The sequence below is a fragment of the Mus caroli genome, unplaced genomic scaffold (genome assembly GCF_978045245.1).
Source record: "Mus caroli unplaced genomic scaffold, Mus_caroli_1 scaffold_11, whole genome shotgun sequence".
NCBI classification, from domain to species: domain Eukaryota; kingdom Metazoa; phylum Chordata; class Mammalia; order Rodentia; family Muridae; genus Mus; species Mus caroli.
In genome coordinates, this window is record NW_028227266.1 from 40,474,000 (window position 1) to 40,491,452 (window position 17,453).

Genomic DNA, 17,453 nt, shown 5'->3' on the forward strand with positions numbered 1-17,453 from the left:
CCTTAGAAGTGGTGATTAGCTGCCCTCTTCTACCCATTCTACCCACTCCCCAAAGTACTCCTTCAGGAGCATTCTCTTCTCAGGAACGCACATGAGTCCCACTGCATAGAGCCAAGGTGAAACCCCTTTATGCTATTATAAGTCATCATCTGGCCTTTCCCACCATTCCAGGCCCCTGGGCCCATTTCTTCTTTTATGCACAGACCAATTGCTAAGGATGCAAAGATACTTCCAAGATGGCAGGCTAAGTAAAAATACAGACATAGCAAATGGATAAAGAAAATATGATGCACACATAGGCATATTACTTAGCCAGAAAGCAGAATGAATTCATATCATCTGCACACACACATACAAAAAGCTAGAAATTGAGGTTATCATGTTAAGAAATAACTCCAACTCAGAAAGAAATGTTCAAGTACATATTGTTTTAAAATAAAAGCCAAGCCAGGTGTGGTGGCGCATGCCTTTAATCTCAGCATTCAGGAGGCAGAGGCAGGCGGATTTCTGAGTTCGAGGCCAACCTGGTCTACAAAGTGAGTTCCAGGACAGCCAGGGTTATACAGAGAAACCCTGTCTCAAAAAAAAAAAAAAGAAAAAAAAAGAAAGAAAAGCCAGGCTTCCTATGTATGCCTTTAATCTTAGAACTCAGGAGGCAGATGCAGGCAGATCTCTGTAAGGTCAGGGTCCACCTGGTCTACATGGTAAAATCCTGTATAAAAGTTTTAAAAGACCATGCACATAAATGAAGAGCTGTACTGCAAGGCAGAGTGCTGGTGGGAAGCAGGCAGGTCACTCTGGTAGATGTCTGGAGAAAAGTGCCACAGAGAAGGGACATCCACACAGGCTCTTGGCAGAGAGATATGGAAACACTGGTGGGGGTTGGGGCCAGGGAAGGACATGCTCAGATACAATTCCATGTAAGAAGGGGTGGCCCATGAAGGGTCTCCAGTGTAAGTGGCCCATGGTTATGCCAAAAGGGTTAGGTGGAGAAACCGAGAATGATGAAAAAGGCTAAGCATGGGCCCAGGTGTGGGATGAGGCCATTGTACATTAGATGAGACAGAATGGAGAAACATCTTGGGTTTTGAAGACATAAAACTGTGATTTAAAAAAGTACTAAGTGCTGACAAGGAACATGCTCTGTCGTGATATATGACAGAGTCCTGAGCACATGTGGCTCGGGCCAGACTAGAGAAAGCTAGAAGAATATAAATTCATAGGAGGTCCACTCCATGCCTGGCTGCACATCAGTAGCAGGAAACAGAGGTCTTAAGATCCTTGACATCTGTATCAATGACCAGTGACAGAGTCACATTGACCTTGGATGGCTGGGCAGGAAAGATGATTGAGGGCATACTGTGGTTGGAATGAAGGTAGCTTATATAGGGTCGGGAGGAGGGGGGAGACCAATGGAGGTTAAACTTGTGGGTGAGGGTAAGACAGGGCAGTGGTTTGGAAGCAGGGAGAATGTCGGGCATCATGGGAAAGAACTAATGCAGGACAGGGTAAGAGTGATGGAGAACCACGCCTTCAAGGGAACTAATATTAGAAAGGATGAGGCTGACACTGAGGAATGAAGGGGTTTGAAAGTCCAGGGGAAGAAGACAGAAGAAGGACAATATGCCCATTCCCACTCAGAAAAGAGCACAGCTGTGTGCTGCTGCTGAGTCTTGGTTACAAGGCCTTTCCAAGTAGGCATGGAAGGTGTGCAGGACTATAAGAATCCGGGTGTAAATGAATAAAGGAATGTACAACCAACTGGAGAAGGTGGGAGGTGGATATATCAAATAGCCTCACAAGGATCCTCTCTACCTCAAAGTCATACCTCTCTGTGCCCAAGAATGTGCCATCTGTGATGCCCTGTTGTATGGTAATATCTTTAAGCAGTGTGATGATGGCCTCCTTTTAAGAGGTGAGGGAACAGGGGTCATGTGATGACAGGTGACAAGGAATTCCTGCTAATCAGGGAGGTTGGAGAAGGCAGAACAGGAGGGGTTACCTGTGCCCCCAGATTCCAGGAAGCACTTGGTGGAAACAAAGCTGGGAAGAGGCCTTGGGCATGGTGCACATGCAGATGCAGAGAAGAGGTAAGCTGGGTGCCAGCCTGAGTCGTGCAGGGAGTGTGTGGGAATAAAGGCTCAGTGCATGTGCTGAGTGTGGGTCTGCAGAGCTGCACAGGGGCCAGACGTGACTAGTAGAGAAAGATGCACACAGCTATTATGGAGGCCCCACCACAGAAACAGCTGAGCATCCCAGCAGAGGGATATGTGCAATGCTGAGCTGTTCTGTTCAAGCCAGAGGGAGCTTCTACACAGAGTGATGGAGGGCCAGACAGACCAGAGATCTGGGGTGGGGGGAGCAGTTTGAGCATATGTGAATATGCAATGCTGTGTGTCCCATCAGGAGCAGGTTGTATGTCAGGGCTGTGGGCTCTGAGTTAAAGGTGCTGTGGGCTCAACTTGTGATTGAGTCCATGGTCATAACAATGAGATGATTTAGTCTCCTCGCCTACCACACAGGCTGTCCTCAGCTCAAGGACCTCTCCATGACACATTCATCTCCATCCTGTCCCAGCTAAACTAACTCATGCCAACCTTGGAATCACATTGTTTCTGACACCAATGCGTTTGTTAGAATTGCCCCCGGGCTCAGGCCAAGGTGTCTGTGAAAAATCATTCAATGCTTCCTCTTCACACCTCAAGTCTGTGTGTGTCCCAGGTGTGGCATGAGTGGGGTCTGAGGCCAGCGTTTCCCTCATTGTCACCCCCTGATACCTGCTGATTATGAGTGAGAAGGGCCTCTGCCTCGTGGACAGCACATGCTGAGGGGTTCTACTCTAGTACAAGATTTTTATTTTTATTTTTTAGTTAATCTAATAAATATCATGAAATTCTCCTTTCACTTACTCTACTCTCAAGTTCACTTGGAGTCCACTGTCATGTTCAAAGGAAATGTTCACAGGGCTGAACTTGGAGGGAAGAGAAGTACTGGGCAGCCAAAGGATCAGCAGGCCCGGGGCTCACTGAAAGTGACACTTCAGCTATGTGTTTATTACTGGACCCAGCACAGAAAATATGTTCTGGAAACGGAAGCTGTGGCTGACCCCATGTGTCCCTGGCTATGTAAGGTGACATGGCTATGTCCTGAATTATGGAATGATCACTTGGGATCACCATTTGCTGAATCACACAGGGCCTGACTAGCACCTTTGTTCCTAGTAAAAGGTGCTGGTTTGGACAGGTCACCTCACCCACATCTGCACAGGAAACAGGTTTCCTTTGAACTAGCTTCACACAGATCATGCCAGCACCAACTTCTCAAGGACTTCTGTGTTAATCTGAACATATAAACATGGGCATGTGCGTGCGCGCACACACACTGACATACATACAAAGTCACTCTCACATACACACACACATACACACACATAGACACACAGACACAAATACACACACACACACACACACACACACCAGCAACTTCCCTGTCTAAGAAGATGACCTCTGGCTTCAACATAGCAGAAGCCTCTAGCATAGTCAGACTCCAGATGTGAGCAGGCAAGAAGCACACCCTACAGGTTCCTTGCTTCCTGCCCCAAATTTGTGTGGTCAGAGGGGTGTGGAGAAAGCCAGGGGCAGAAAAGGCAGGAGTCACACGGGGAGACTCCAGAGTAACGATGACCTCTGAGCTGGGGAAAGGCTTCCTGAGGGGAGGGAACAGCATCCCCTCATGGAGGTGTGGGGACGTGAGAAACCCTGGGCCCTGAGGCTGCATGGAGTGATGCATGATATGGTGGTTATGTGTGCATGATGTGTTTAGAACCCAAACTAAGGAAGGAAATGACTGGACAGTTATGAGTGTCATGGGGAGATAGACTTAGCAAGTGGAAGGGGAGCCTGGGAGGACTCCACTGGTGACAAAGAGGCACCGGAGCAGGCTGAACTCTGGACTAGACTGTGAGACTGAGAGAAGGAGTTCCACAGACAGAAAAGATGATGGAGGGAGGGCCCAGCAGTCACGCCCTGCCCTAACTTCCCTCCAAAAACCACAGCTTAGTTAGACTGCTCCCTGTTCTCAGATGGATGAGCAGGGGAGGAGCTGGGCACTGGAGAGGCTCAGACCTGGGACCTGCCTTTCCTTCCTTCTCTCCAGCTGTTTCCTGGCAGTGGGATGGGGGAACTAAGTAGCTCCTCCCCTGGGTCTTGCCTCCACTCGGATGCCGCCCCTTTAAGGAGGCTCCTCTGACCACCCGGGAATTGATGCTGCCAGCCCTTGCACCCAGGCTACCTTCTCACGCACAGTTTGACAACAGGTTAAGCATCTGTAACTCAAACGCCAAACCTGAGCTACTTCGAAATCTAAAACATTTGGAGTGCTAACAGGCCGCTACCAGGTGTTTCAGAGTCTAGGATTTCTCATTAGGGATGTTCAACGAGCAATATCTATGAAAATATACCCAAATAGTGAGGGTGACTCAATATTTGTTGACATTTTGGATTTTTGTCTTTGGTTCCTTGATGTTTTCTGAGTACCTTGAAGAGTGCCAAGCATACAGAAGTGCCCAATAAATATTCCTTGAATGAACAAACGGAAACATTCAGTGTCTTATCTCCCAATGAAGGGAAGGATGGATGGCGGAGTGGACCGGATCCTACGTGCTGAGGACTCTTGATTCTGGATTACGCTTTCCCCTTCCCAACCCATGCCCATTCTCAGGAAAGCCCGTGTTTCTCAGCATTATCTAAGCACCTAACCACACTCTCCTTTGCTCTCCTTTCCCTCTGCAACTGCTTCCTGTCCTTTGGAGTCCATCACAAATGATGCTTTCTCAGGCTTTGCTGCCCTCCCCCATGGCTCCTTCCTCCACATCTCGGGGCTCTGGCTTCCCACCCCTTTCTTGTTTGGTTTTTTTGTCCACTCTGTTTATGATAGATCAGTCATATCAGCCCGGCCTTCCTGGGCCTCAGGAGTTCCTAAAAGTCATAATGGGGGACTACAGGCTTCTTTTATTTAAAAAAAAAAAAAGGTCAAGAGAAATAGACATATTTGAAGACCTTACACATATTACCTAGTAGGAGTTAGATTGTGCAGCTGGCCTATGCATTGCCTTGCTCGGGGCTGAAAGAATATCAATGTGACGTTGTTAGTTATCTTTCCCTGGTGAGATGCTGTGTGGGGTGGGGAAACACCCTCCCGATTAGTTAATATCAGAGTGGGGAAGAACAAAGCAATTATTGCTTAACATGTAGTTGGCTTAATTGACAGATCTTTTGAAACATGAAGTCTTCAGGGTCAGTGGTGATGGTAAGACCTTGGCCAGAGTTGGGAGGTAGACTTAGTAATTACTGAATAGAAATGAATCAAGAGGAAAGGTAGATGGTCGGTCAACGTATGGGTTCATTGGAAACTCTCTTGTCACTGTCTGGAAGTGAAGGAAAGGCCATGGAGGTCCACAGACATCTAGGTGTCCACTTAAGGGTGGGTGGGGGGCTGGTTTTGGATATAGCAGCTACCAAGCAAAGTGGGCTGCTGGTGAAGACGGAATCATCTCAGAGTACTGGATCCAGCTGGTTTCACCTATGTAGGGAGGTCCCATTTCTAGGGATTCTAAGCAATTCTCCGAGCCACCCAGATCCCTGGGGAGAGGCATTCACACACCGTGGGCTCTCTCCCTCTGCCCCAGCTGCTCAGCAGCTCATCAGATATCATTTCCATACGAAACAGCAACTGGAGTGCAATTACACTGTCATAAATTGGCCTCTGTGCTGTGATTAGCATTCCCATCTTCTGTTCCCTGGGAAGCCCACAAGCAAGAGCTTGGGGGAGGAGGCACCCTCGGGAGCTGCAGCTGGAGGCCCGAGAAACCCCGCTTACCAGGATGGTGGTGACGACCAGGGTGGTGTTGAAGAGACTGTCAGAGATGTTGGAGGCGTAGAGGCGGCTGTCCATGCTGAGGCCCTCTGCCACATGCCACTGGCCAATCTGAGGAGACCAAGGGGGGAGAGGATGGGAAGGCTTGAGGAAGGGATGGCTCTGGCTGCAGGTTGCTGGACTTGAGAGCAGCAGAGGACAGTGGTCTACTGTGGGTAGATGGCAAGAGGGAAGGATGGGGAGAAATATAGAGGAGTAATAGGCTAGACCAGAACTGGGGGACACCATACAAGATTGACGGTCTTGAGGGAAAGGGGATGTCCGAGTGAAGACAGAAAAGATCAAAGACTTGGGAGAGATGAGAGAAATAGAGAAATGAGGAGTATAGCATGGTTGTAGAGAAGTTCTAACAGCAGAAGGGAGTGGGGCAGAGGGACAGGGAAATGTGTTATTTTCCAAGCCTCCTTTGGCCTACCCTGGATAAACCCAATTATCTAAGTAATAGTAAGAATGGCAGCATGTATCCTTGTACATTTAAAAATTGCTTGAGGTAAAAATATTGGTGGCTCATGTCTGCACTCGCAAGGTCAAGGCAGAAGGATTGCTGTACGTTAACCTGGGCTACCTGGTAAGTTCAAGGATAGCCTGGGCTACATGGTGAGACTCTATCTTAACAAATAAACAAAAGCGTGATTGAGGGGATAGATATAAGATGAACAGAAACTGGTATGTAGTAGACCTTTGGTGAATGCTTGCCCGGGTTGGGAATGCAGCTCACTGATGATGCCCCAGGTTCAATTCTTGGTACCGGAAAGCCTACATGAAATTATGTTGCTACAGGAGCAGGAAGCTAAATGATTATTGTATGTTTAAGCATATGGCTGAGTGAATAAGTCAGGAGAAGGCAGTGTCAAGTCCTAGTCTCTCCTTCATCCTCTGCCTCACTGTGAGGTTCCCCCAGAGCTTTGGCTCTTCCAGCTAGAAATAAAAATGGAAATGTTCACCTCCCTTCTCAGAACCCAGACATCATGTATGGACCGGTTTGATGCCATAATTCCCATTCCAACGAGGAACATAAAACCCACTGTGTAACCTCAGTGATATTTCTGCGCTCCTAGGCATGTTTCCTTCTGTGCCAAATGAGAATAATAACAGAAACTTCTGGTGGGTATCATGAGGATGGATTTAACCTGGCACTCCATAAATGTTATTTTTCCATCCATTTCTTTACTGTGTTTTTAAATTGTCCTCTATTTGTCTTATTTTTATCTTGTTGTGGTTAAAGGAACATTTACACAGAGGGGTGGGGAGAGAGCTCTATCGCGGATGTGCTTGCTGCACAAGTGTGAAGCTCTGTGTCCAAATCCCCAGCACCCGTGTAAAACAGCCAGGCACAACAGTATTGCGCCTTTAATCATAGCCCTAGGAAGACTGGGGTGGGAGGATCTTGGAGGCTCACTGGCCAGCCAGTCAAGACAAATTGGCAAGTTCCAGGTTCAGTGAGAGTCCCTGTATCAAAAAAATCATGTGAAAAGAGCTAGAAAAAACATCCTTAGTGGACATCTGGCCTCCATGTGTGCACACCCCCACACATACAGATATGCACACGCACACACAGAAGCATACACATGCATACATTACATGCATATATGCACAAATAAGATATACCCTTTTAATCATGTTTGGTTAACTTCCAGCTTGTGGCAATACCCCTGCCTTGACTTTGCAAGTGCTTACAGGAACCATCATGCGCTCTTAACCAATTTTTGAGTATATATTTATATTACTGCAGACTATTCCATCACCCTGACAATCCCTAGAGTGTCTGATGGAAGAGAGCACTGTTTTTACTAGACCTTATATTACATAAATATATTATAAATAAACAATACAGAATGCAAGGATATAAAAGTCTATGAATAATGCAGACATATACAATACACATATTTTTGATCCCATATAATTCTGATGGCTAGACTCCAGACAAGTCACTTCTGTTGCTGAGTAGTTAGTTGGGCTTTGCATCCATGAAAGATAGCTGATGGCTGCCTGCATACCCAGAGATGCACGTGGTCCTCTCTTCTAGGCACCAGCAGTAGCTTCCCAGGGAAACTCCCATAAGCTCTGCAGTTGCTCCTGTTGCTCCCCCACCTGGAGGTAAGCTCTGAGTTTGCCTTCAGATGCTCGAACAACACTGAAGGCTTAGCTCTCCGTTGCTTTCATCTTTACTCCATGGAACAAGAGAACTAGGAGTCACAGTAAGGAGAAGCCAGCAACTTGCCTTTATACAAAGAGATGGTCCAACCCAGGACCACCTTGGAGTGCCAGATTGGATCTCTGATGGCCTTCTAGGACCATACATGAACCCATGTATGGTCATGACAGTGAGCCTTCCTGGTGGCAAAGGGTAAATAAGCAAAAGTTCCTCTCCATACCCCTGGAAGGACATCACCATAAATGAGGGACAGCTTTCTCCACCTCTGCAGTGGTTCTAAGGACCCTATGTGCTTTGTTTTATATACAATAAGAGATCTCACCCAGCTTCTCTGAGAACCCACAGCCCATCAGCTGAGAGAAGCCTGAATCCTAAACCCTGTGCTTCTAAACCCCAGATGAATCTTCCCCTGGAAGCCGCAGAGCTCTGCATTCTAGACTTTTAGCTGCGTATTGTATTTACTTCCTGGTGGATCTCCAAACATCAGCATCCTGCATGCTCAGAACCCAGAACCTTGCTCCTGGTAGTGGAAGCAGAGGAAGCCACTGTCACCTATCAGTACTTTATTCTTGCTGGCTGAGCATGGGCATAACACAGATGATCTCCCTTGGGGCTTCTGAAGCTCCCACTACCTGCTAAAGGGACATGTCAGGTGACATCATTGTCTGACTCCTGGCCCCTCTCCTCTCTACAGGGACAAGGGTAAGAAGATGATGATCATGTTGTGAGATTTTCAAATGGGGGGAGGGGAGAGGGCGGTAATAATTACAGAACACCTGTTGTGTTATGCACACCATTCTGTCACCTCTTTGAAGTCCTCCATCATAGTTTGGAGGTGTCATGGTATTTCTGTCTAATGAAGAGAAGTTCTCAGGTGGGCTTAATGGCTCCTCTTCTAAGGCCACAGATGGTAGCTGTGGCACAGGTTTGAATTTAGAGCCTAAGTCTCAGATCTTTCCCAACTCTGTAGACATCTTTTAGTGAGGACACTAGTGCGTTTCTTTTAATCTGAGCAAATCAGATTAAACAGGGAGTGGCCTCAGGAGGCCCCCAGCCACCCAGTACAAACCTTAAAATCATAACTTCCTTCTCCCTGGTCTCAACACTCCATAAATCCAGTAGGAATCTCTCTTCTCCAAGGGGCTGTCTTTGAAACATGTATAATTGGTTCTCAGTGGTCTGCTAGGCTGAAACGAACTTTACCTGGGCAAGGGGAACATAAAACCAAGTAGGCTGGGTGCCAATGTTCGGATGTTTGAGACAAGACTGAGCTTCTTAGCAACCTGTTGTCACCCCGGACTTCCACTTCACACCAGTGAGGCCACCTGCTCAAAGCAGCCCCAGTCCCTTAACCACGCTCAAGCAACCAATCAGGTTCCTACAACAGCTGTGGGTGAAAAAGATTTTTCCATAGCCAGATATGACAGCCTCAGCAATGGACCCTCCAAGACTTCACCCCTGGGGACCTGGCAAATAGACTAATTAGTCCTGAGCTCCAGTCAAGAAAGGAGTCTCCCACCCACTCTCATGTTAGCCTCCAGAAATTAATAGACCCAGCAGCTCCAACAAAGTGGCGTGGCAGCTATTAGCTGGAGCAATCTAATTGCAGAAAGACAGTGGGAAGGGGAAAGCTGGTAGAGCCAGGTGCCCTGGGATACAGGCTAATTGCCCCACCTACTGGGCACCATGCATGCCACAAATGTGCAGGGGTGAGCAGATGTCACTCTCCCAACACAAAGCCAAATCGCTTTGCTCCACCCCCATGGCACCCCCCACCCCCAAGTCTTTCAGCAGACCTGGCTGGTTTGCCCACACACACAGAGGCTTCAGTTCACTTCAGATTACACCTCTGCCTCTTGTTTGCTTGCTCTGCATTTCCATAGTTTCAGAGGCCCTGGAGGCTACAGTGAAGGGAGGGAGGGAAGGCACGAATCTGGGTAGGGCCACAGCTAGCCCCTACGTTAAGGCATCTTAACTCAAGGAAGACCTCCGTCACCTGTGCTGATGCAGTCCAGCCTGTGTGCACAGCTGAGCACGCAGAGATAATGCTGGATTTCAGTTCCATCTGGTCCTTGAGAATATAGCTTCATCTGCACCCTCCAGTAGGGGGCCCCCTTGTCAGAGGACTTCCTTTTACCCTGGCGTCTCTGCTTATGAATGGTTTGACCTTGTGTAGGTTACTAATGCCTCAGAGTCTCCTTTCCCATCTGTAAGATGGGGATTAAAATAGCACTTGCTGCCTCAAAGGGATTTTAAGATTAGTTCAAGTACTGTGTTAGTCAGCATCCATTAGAGTGCCATTGTTGAGGCCAAAAGACACAGTCTCTTCTGTGTTTTCAAAGTGCTCCACACTTCGATTTTAGCTTATTAGACGGATTAGGCACGTGCCAAAGACTTCGGTTTTCAGACCAGCAGCGCCACCACAAGAAAGTGAGGAAGTCGAGGGATAGGACCAACAATCTAGGCTTTAAGCAGCCCTGAAAGCTGTTCTGACTCTTGGCTGGATTGTTGTAGAGCACAAAGAACAATTGAGTGATGAACAGGACCCTGGGACTAACTAAGGGCACCGAGACTCACAGCCTTAGGACTGGGGCACACCCATAACACTAAGGAGGCATTTCAAAACTGGCACTCCTGGTATAAGAGGTCCCAATTCCTAGATTTTACCAACTTGTGTGGTGTAAACATTTCCAGTCAACATTCACACACACGTTCCACACCGCGCCCAGAGCCAGGAAGGCATGCACAACGGACTCTCCGCAGCTGAAGCAGGCTGGTTTCTCCACGTAGCAGACACTGACTCTGCCTACAGGCTCCATGCTGTACACTCAGGTACAGAGTCAACTCATCTCACTCTATCAGAAAAGAGATTCGAGTCCTGCTAAGTCAGTGTATCCAATTCACAGGATGAATAAGTGAAAAAGTTATGAACTAAATAAGACCTACTGAATGTTTGATTGTGATCACAGCTGTGCAAACAAATGTAAATACATCCCGTTCTCAGGTTGCTGAGGTGAGAGTTGTTGAGAGTTGGAGGCTACCCTGGAGTACGTAGTAAATTCAAGGCCAGCATGGACTATTTATTGAGACCTCCATCTCAAATTCAAAAACAAGCAAACAAACAAACAAAAAAAGTGCAGTCTTTTTAAATCCTGACTCGAAGCCTATTGAAAGAAACATCTTTTTGATGGTGATGCTTGGCCAAACATGAAAACTTAGGCAAATATAACTAACATGAGATGGAATTACATATGTATAGAAAGTATCATTTAACCCAGATCCCCTAGAGATAAAGATCAATATAAATTAATAATTTTCTTGTTCCTTTAGGCACCAAATTTTGCAGGTCTTAATTATGTATTCAAAAATACTTATTTCATTCTTAAGGGTACCTAAACTAAATATTTTTAAAGATATTTATTTATTTATTTATTTAATATATATGACTACACTGTAGCTGTCTTCAGACACACCAGAAGAGGGCATCAGATCTCATTATAGATAGTTGTGAGCCACCATGTGGTTGCTGGGAATTGAACTCAGGACCTCTGAAAGAGTAGTCAGTGCTCTTAACCACTGAGCCATCTCACCAGCCCAACTAAATGGGTTTTACCTTAAAGTGTGGCACAGGCATTAGGAAGCTGGATTAGACATCATGATGTGGATCTGTCGCTGCCCTAGGATTCCTGCAGTGTGCTGGCTGTTTACATTTCCTCGCCATGGTAAAGGGATCTATTTAAAGCTCCAGGTGTGTGTTTCTTTCTGCATGGCGGGTGGGCAGTTGTTTCTTGCTTCTAGCAGGACGACTGATTCTGAGGTCCTGTCCTCCCAGAGTTGAACGGGGCTTAACACCTCTGGAAGAAGCAGTGAACTGGTAGAAGGAAAGATTAGACCAGGAGCATGCAAGGCAATGAGGGTTCTAGAGGGTGGGCTCTGTGGCTTAGATAGAAGCTCTCCACAGTCCTTTGAGAAGCCATGACTGTCTTTGAATGCACTCCAGGCACTGGGATTTGATCTGCCATGTGGCCCTCAGTCAACATAAATAAGTTGGTCACTACAAAAAGTGCTTGTCGGGGGCCTGACCACAGGCATTTGCTGCTGCTCCTTGCCTTGCTCTGCCCTCATCCCAAGGGCCCGCTCAGTGCCTCACCTCTCAGAAATTAACGAATGTTACTTGGAGTCGGGAGACCTAACTATGCTGGTGTCTAGTGCTGGGACCACAGGGCCCTGTGGGCCTTCATGCTCTTGCTGAAGCTTCTAAGGTCTGGAAGACATTGTGAGCCTCTCTGTTCTGGTCTTTACAGAGCAGCAGCCAGTAATGCCCTCAGAATCTTCCCTTTAGTCACAGCAGCCTCTGCTTAGAAACCTTATAGTTCTTTTCCATTTTGATTCAGACACAGAGACAAGAAGCCATACTGCAGCATGTTGGACCTACAAGACCCTCCATGCCTGCTCACTGTCATGTCCTTCTATCATCACTCCCTGTACATGACATTCCTGGCCTAAAGTTCTCCCAGCCACATGACTTCTTGCCTCCAACTCTCCTTCAGCTAGTTCAGGGGCAGGGGATGGGAAATCTTGGCTTGTAAGCTTAATTCGACCATTCTTTGTTTACGCAAATAAAGTTTTATTGGCATACAGCTTGGCCTATTCACTTCTGCACAGCCTGTCAGTGCTTTCATTCACAAGGGCAGAGTTGCAACAGTAATGTTCCTGCAAAGAACAAGCGCCCCCCCCCAGACGTCATAGAAAATGCTTGCACACCCTCATCCACTTCTCAACTGTTTCCTTTAAGCCTCTGTTTGAAGAACACTTCTTCCAGAAAGCCTGTCTTCTCTTCCCTTAGCCTTTTAAACATCTGTCCACTGGACATTGATGACTGTCTGTCTTACTACGGCATAAGCCTTATAGGAACAAGGCGAGTGGCTTGGTTAGCCCACCCTCTTATCCCCAGGGCTTGGCTCATTGCCTCGTGTCTCATAGATGCTCAATTAAATATAACTGAACAAATGCACCAGAAACTTTATCTCATTTAATCCCCAGCAAATCTACAAGGGGCAGACCATTTTATATTCATTTTAAAGATTTTTAAAGCCCTGCATGCCAGCAAAGTTAGGTAATTAAAGTCTCCACGGTCACAGTCCGATAAACACCACAATGGAGATTCAAACAGACTTTCTCGATCACCAGAGCCCATGCTCCTAACCACTGCATTATCTGGTTAGAAGGGGTCAAGACCGTAACCATGGGAACTGGCTTAGCGCAGTGCTTGGCATTGGCAGAACCTGCATAAACTTCGCCAAGGCCCTCCCCATCTCTGCCCAATACTTTCCTTCTCAACTGTCAAATAGGCGCCCTCAGGACCTTTTCTGGAGGGTTAGGGACTTGGAAAACCATCAGCTTGATGGCTTGCATTCCCTGCTGCTGCTGCCAGGAGCCCTGGAGCTCACAGCCCACTCCTTCCTGCCTGAAGGTGCTCAGGGTGTCTTTTGACCACTTTGTTCTTTTTTAAGTAGGTAAAAAAGGATCAGTTTTTAAACACCAAGGGACTTGCTCACATCGTTGCCCCCATCCTCGGAGGTGCGCACAACACTAGAACATTTAATAGTTTGTGCACATTTAGACAGCTTCTCTTTGTACTCTGCACCACTGGGACCCAGCTTCTTCTACGGGGGCTGATGAAACCCTAAGCCCCGCTCCAGAGTCAGAGGCTTCAAATACTTATTGATCTTTGCTTGCTGGGCCCCGGCCCATGTGGTTTCCTTTCATAAATCGTCCTGCTTCTGTGTAGCAACCCTGTCATCATTCACACCTGAGAAATGCAGGCTCATCGGTACTTTAGAAACAGTTAAAAAAAAAAAAAACGCTTGAAGTAGGTACATGCATACGAGGTTAATGGTGAATAAATTAGCCAAGCCAAAACTCAGAAATGACAAGCTACTTGCTGAGCATCAACGGCCGATAGGGATCAAATTAGGACTTGAACTCAGATGCTATGTGTTGCTTTGCTGATTGGCTTAGAACAGGTGTAGGCTATATTGAGGTTGGAGCCTGGGCCTTCCCTCATGCCTCTTTGAACAAAGTGAGCTTGTTTGGTTGACTATAGTCCTGAATGGAGTCAACCGAAAAGACCCACCTGAGCTCACTCATCCGTGGAATGGAAGTGAATGACAGAATCTACACATATGCCACAGCTTGAGTCTAGAGTGAACCCCAAGGACCTGTGGGTTACAGCTGGAACTGTTGGGAAGTAATGGAAATTTTAAGCCATGAAGCCAAGTAGGAGCTCTAGCTACCTCCTCACTCCTCTTAACGTTTTGACTATGGTCATGAGGTCAACAGCTTTGTTCCATGTGACATTCCCTGCCTTGACAGACAAAACTGGAACCAAAGCAGCAGGACTGAACCATGGACTGAACCTTGCAGTACTGTGAGCTCAGATGGCCCTTTGTCTTCAGACATTGATTGGCTCCGGTTCTCATTATAGTAACTGCAAGCCGGTTGGTGTGATATTGTGCAGTGTTCCTAGTAAGCAGCTGAAGGCATTTGCTGAGCCATAAGCCACAGATGGGTAGACAGCATATGACTATGTATGTAAGGGGACAGCAGGTGATCAGAAGTCAGGGGATCGGGGTGCAGATTCTACCTTGCCAGTCATTTACTGTGTGGTCTGGGGAAATCAATTTTGCTACCCAAGATCAGCCTAATTTCCCTCACCCTTCTCCACTTATGGGGATCTTATCAGAGGTATTCACAGGTGTGACAGAGTCAAGGCCAATCAAATGCAAGTTCTTTACGGTCCAGTTCTTTTCTTTCCAGGCTCACCCATTTTGAATCATAATCATTTTTTAAATTACAGTTCTAAGTTGAAGTTCACATTCTGAAGGATGCTTATGATAAAATACTCGAAACCATGAGTGCCTAGGGCAGTGTTTCTCAACCTATGAATCTCAACCCATTTGGTAGCCACATATGAGATATCCTGAATATCAGATATTTGCATTACAATTCACAACAGTAGCAAATTACAGGTATGAAGTAGCAACGAAATAATTTTATGGTTGGGGGTCAGCACAGTGTGAGGAGCTGTATTAAAGGGTCACATCACATCGTCCAGAAGGTTGAGACCCACTGGCTTAAAGCTTCTCCATATGGGATGGAGATGTGGCACTCAGGTGTGGGAGGACACCACGGCAGGGGATCCCAGGGATGACCTGAGATGGTTAAAGTTCCACAGACTTGGTGGGACAGGTGTACAACTTGACAGAGGTAAGATTAAGGGGCTGGGGAATGGCTCATCTCAGCAAATGGGAGGATGTGGATTCTCATATATATCCTTGGTGGTTTGTTTTTGTTTTTGCTTTTGTTTTTTTAAAGAACTAAAGCGGCAGCCCATGCTTGTCATTCATGTCTCATAGATACTCAATTAGATATAACTGAACAAATGCACCAGGAACTTTATCTCATTTAATCCTCAGCAAATCTACAAGGGGCAGAGCATTTTATATTCACCAGAGAATCAGAGACGTGCAGATCCTTAGATTGTGCTGCTCAGGCACCAAGTCTAACCAGTGATCCCCAAGTCTCAGGGAGAAAACCCATCCTTACCCACAGGATAACCGTACCTGAAGACTGATACTTGAAGTTGACCTCTGGCTTCCATACATACATGCACATGCCTGTATGTACACCCACCCAAAACATACACGCATGTATATACACAAAACAAACACCAGCTCAAACTATTAATGATATCAGCCTCCATCATGGCACCCGGCAAATGTTCATTAGCTTTAAGCCCAATGTCTCTACACATATAACAGCTTATATGACACAAGAGTAGTTTGGGGTCATGACTGAATCCCAAACTGAGAGCTGGGGTAACATGGGGAACAAACAGAGTTGTCAAAGTCCACCAGAGGCCTGATTTGCTCAGCCATAGAATACACCTAGATATGCACTGGAGCAGTGGAGTGAGAATGCTGCAAAAATCTAGAATTCTGGGACAGCAGCCGCGTCCGATGAAAAGAGATCAAGAACGAGTACAGGGCGAACTAGGAAGATCCAGGACAACGCAGCCTTTCCAACACTTCCACTTAGTTTGTCTGATAGAGTGTCTTATTGGAAGCTGGCTACAATCCATTTGTGAGTTATGAAATCAATTGAGTGGACCAACACCTGCATTTAAAAAGTGAGATCTCTATATGGAGTGGAGAAGGGGGAATTCATAAGGCAGAGGTAATGAATACTACATACATTTGTGTTTCGGTTATGCATAGAGGTGTGCATGCATCCTGAATGACTCCCTGCATGCAAATTATATTCCAAATATGCAAACTCACACCATCCCGAATTTGCAGAGCTTACCTGTCCACTTCGCTACAGTCAGCACCTAGCAGAGTCTGTGGATGGTAAGTGATGTTTAATAAGTATACAGTTGATACCCATAGACTCCTAGTCTTGATCACTCCTTGTAATTAAAGGCTATCTATTAGAACATTTGTGAATCAGTGCTTTAGGGCATTCCTTCCATGACACAATTCTGGACTAAATATTTTGTTATACTTCAAGGAGGTTCAGCTACTGTCCCTAGCTCACAGATAAGAAAACTAAGATTTGAGAAGATTCAAACTCAGGCAGAACCACTACTGTAGTGCACTGTCCCAGGTTATTGTGATTTCTCTGGCTGTCGATATATAGTCAACCATTTAGCAACTATTTGAACCGTGACTTTAGCCAGCATCATTTGCCATAAGCTCTTCTACTTGAAAGCCCACATCTCTTTGCGTTTCCTTGCTTTTGAGTCTGAGTTATGTATGCAGAAAAGAGCCTAGGAAAGCCCGAGCAGGCTACTGTGGAGAAGTTAGGTAGGAGTCAAACTTCTGCTACCATCATGAAAGAATAATGTATCCTGGCCTCTTCCAACTCAAAGAATTGTAATATGTGGTTTTCCCAAGTGCCATGGGACTGAACCTGGGAGAAAGACAGGGCGAGAGATATGGCCTAAGAGAGACCACAGAGAGGTCAGTGGAAGTGCAGCTACCTGGTCACAAAGGTAAAACAGGTGGCCATTTAACATGAGTGGTGACAGAAAGAACCTCTCCATCCTATAACAAGATTTCCTCCAGGAAAGGTAATCAGGGGCAAATGGAAGAGATGTGAGGACTCGGGAAGCACACACAAGGACAAAAGGCAGAGCCTTTGGGAGGAAGGACACCTGACCCCAGTAGGGAAAGACTTTCTAACAGGGAGGGCTTCCCAAGATGGAATCTGTTGTCCTTGAAGGTAGTGAGTTCTCTGACGTGAGGCATTTAAGTAAGATTTAAATGAGGATGTGTTTGCAGTAGGCCAGTTAGAACTGGTC

At 46.5% G+C, this 17,453-nt stretch overlaps 1 protein-coding gene across 2 annotated transcripts in view; it reads right to left on the bottom strand.

Moving 5' to 3' along the window:
- The window catches only part of Grik4 (glutamate ionotropic receptor kainate type subunit 4), a 425,565-nt gene that overhangs the window by 71,781 nt on the left and 336,331 nt on the right, over window positions 1-17,453 (bottom strand). For both annotated transcript variants that reach the window (XM_085844546.1, XM_085844547.1), the window contains one exon: window positions 5,878-5,985. In XM_085844546.1, the coding sequence (XP_085700672.1) occupies window positions 5,878-5,985 (108 nt within the window). The remainder of the gene's footprint in view (window positions 1-5,877; window positions 5,986-17,453) is intronic.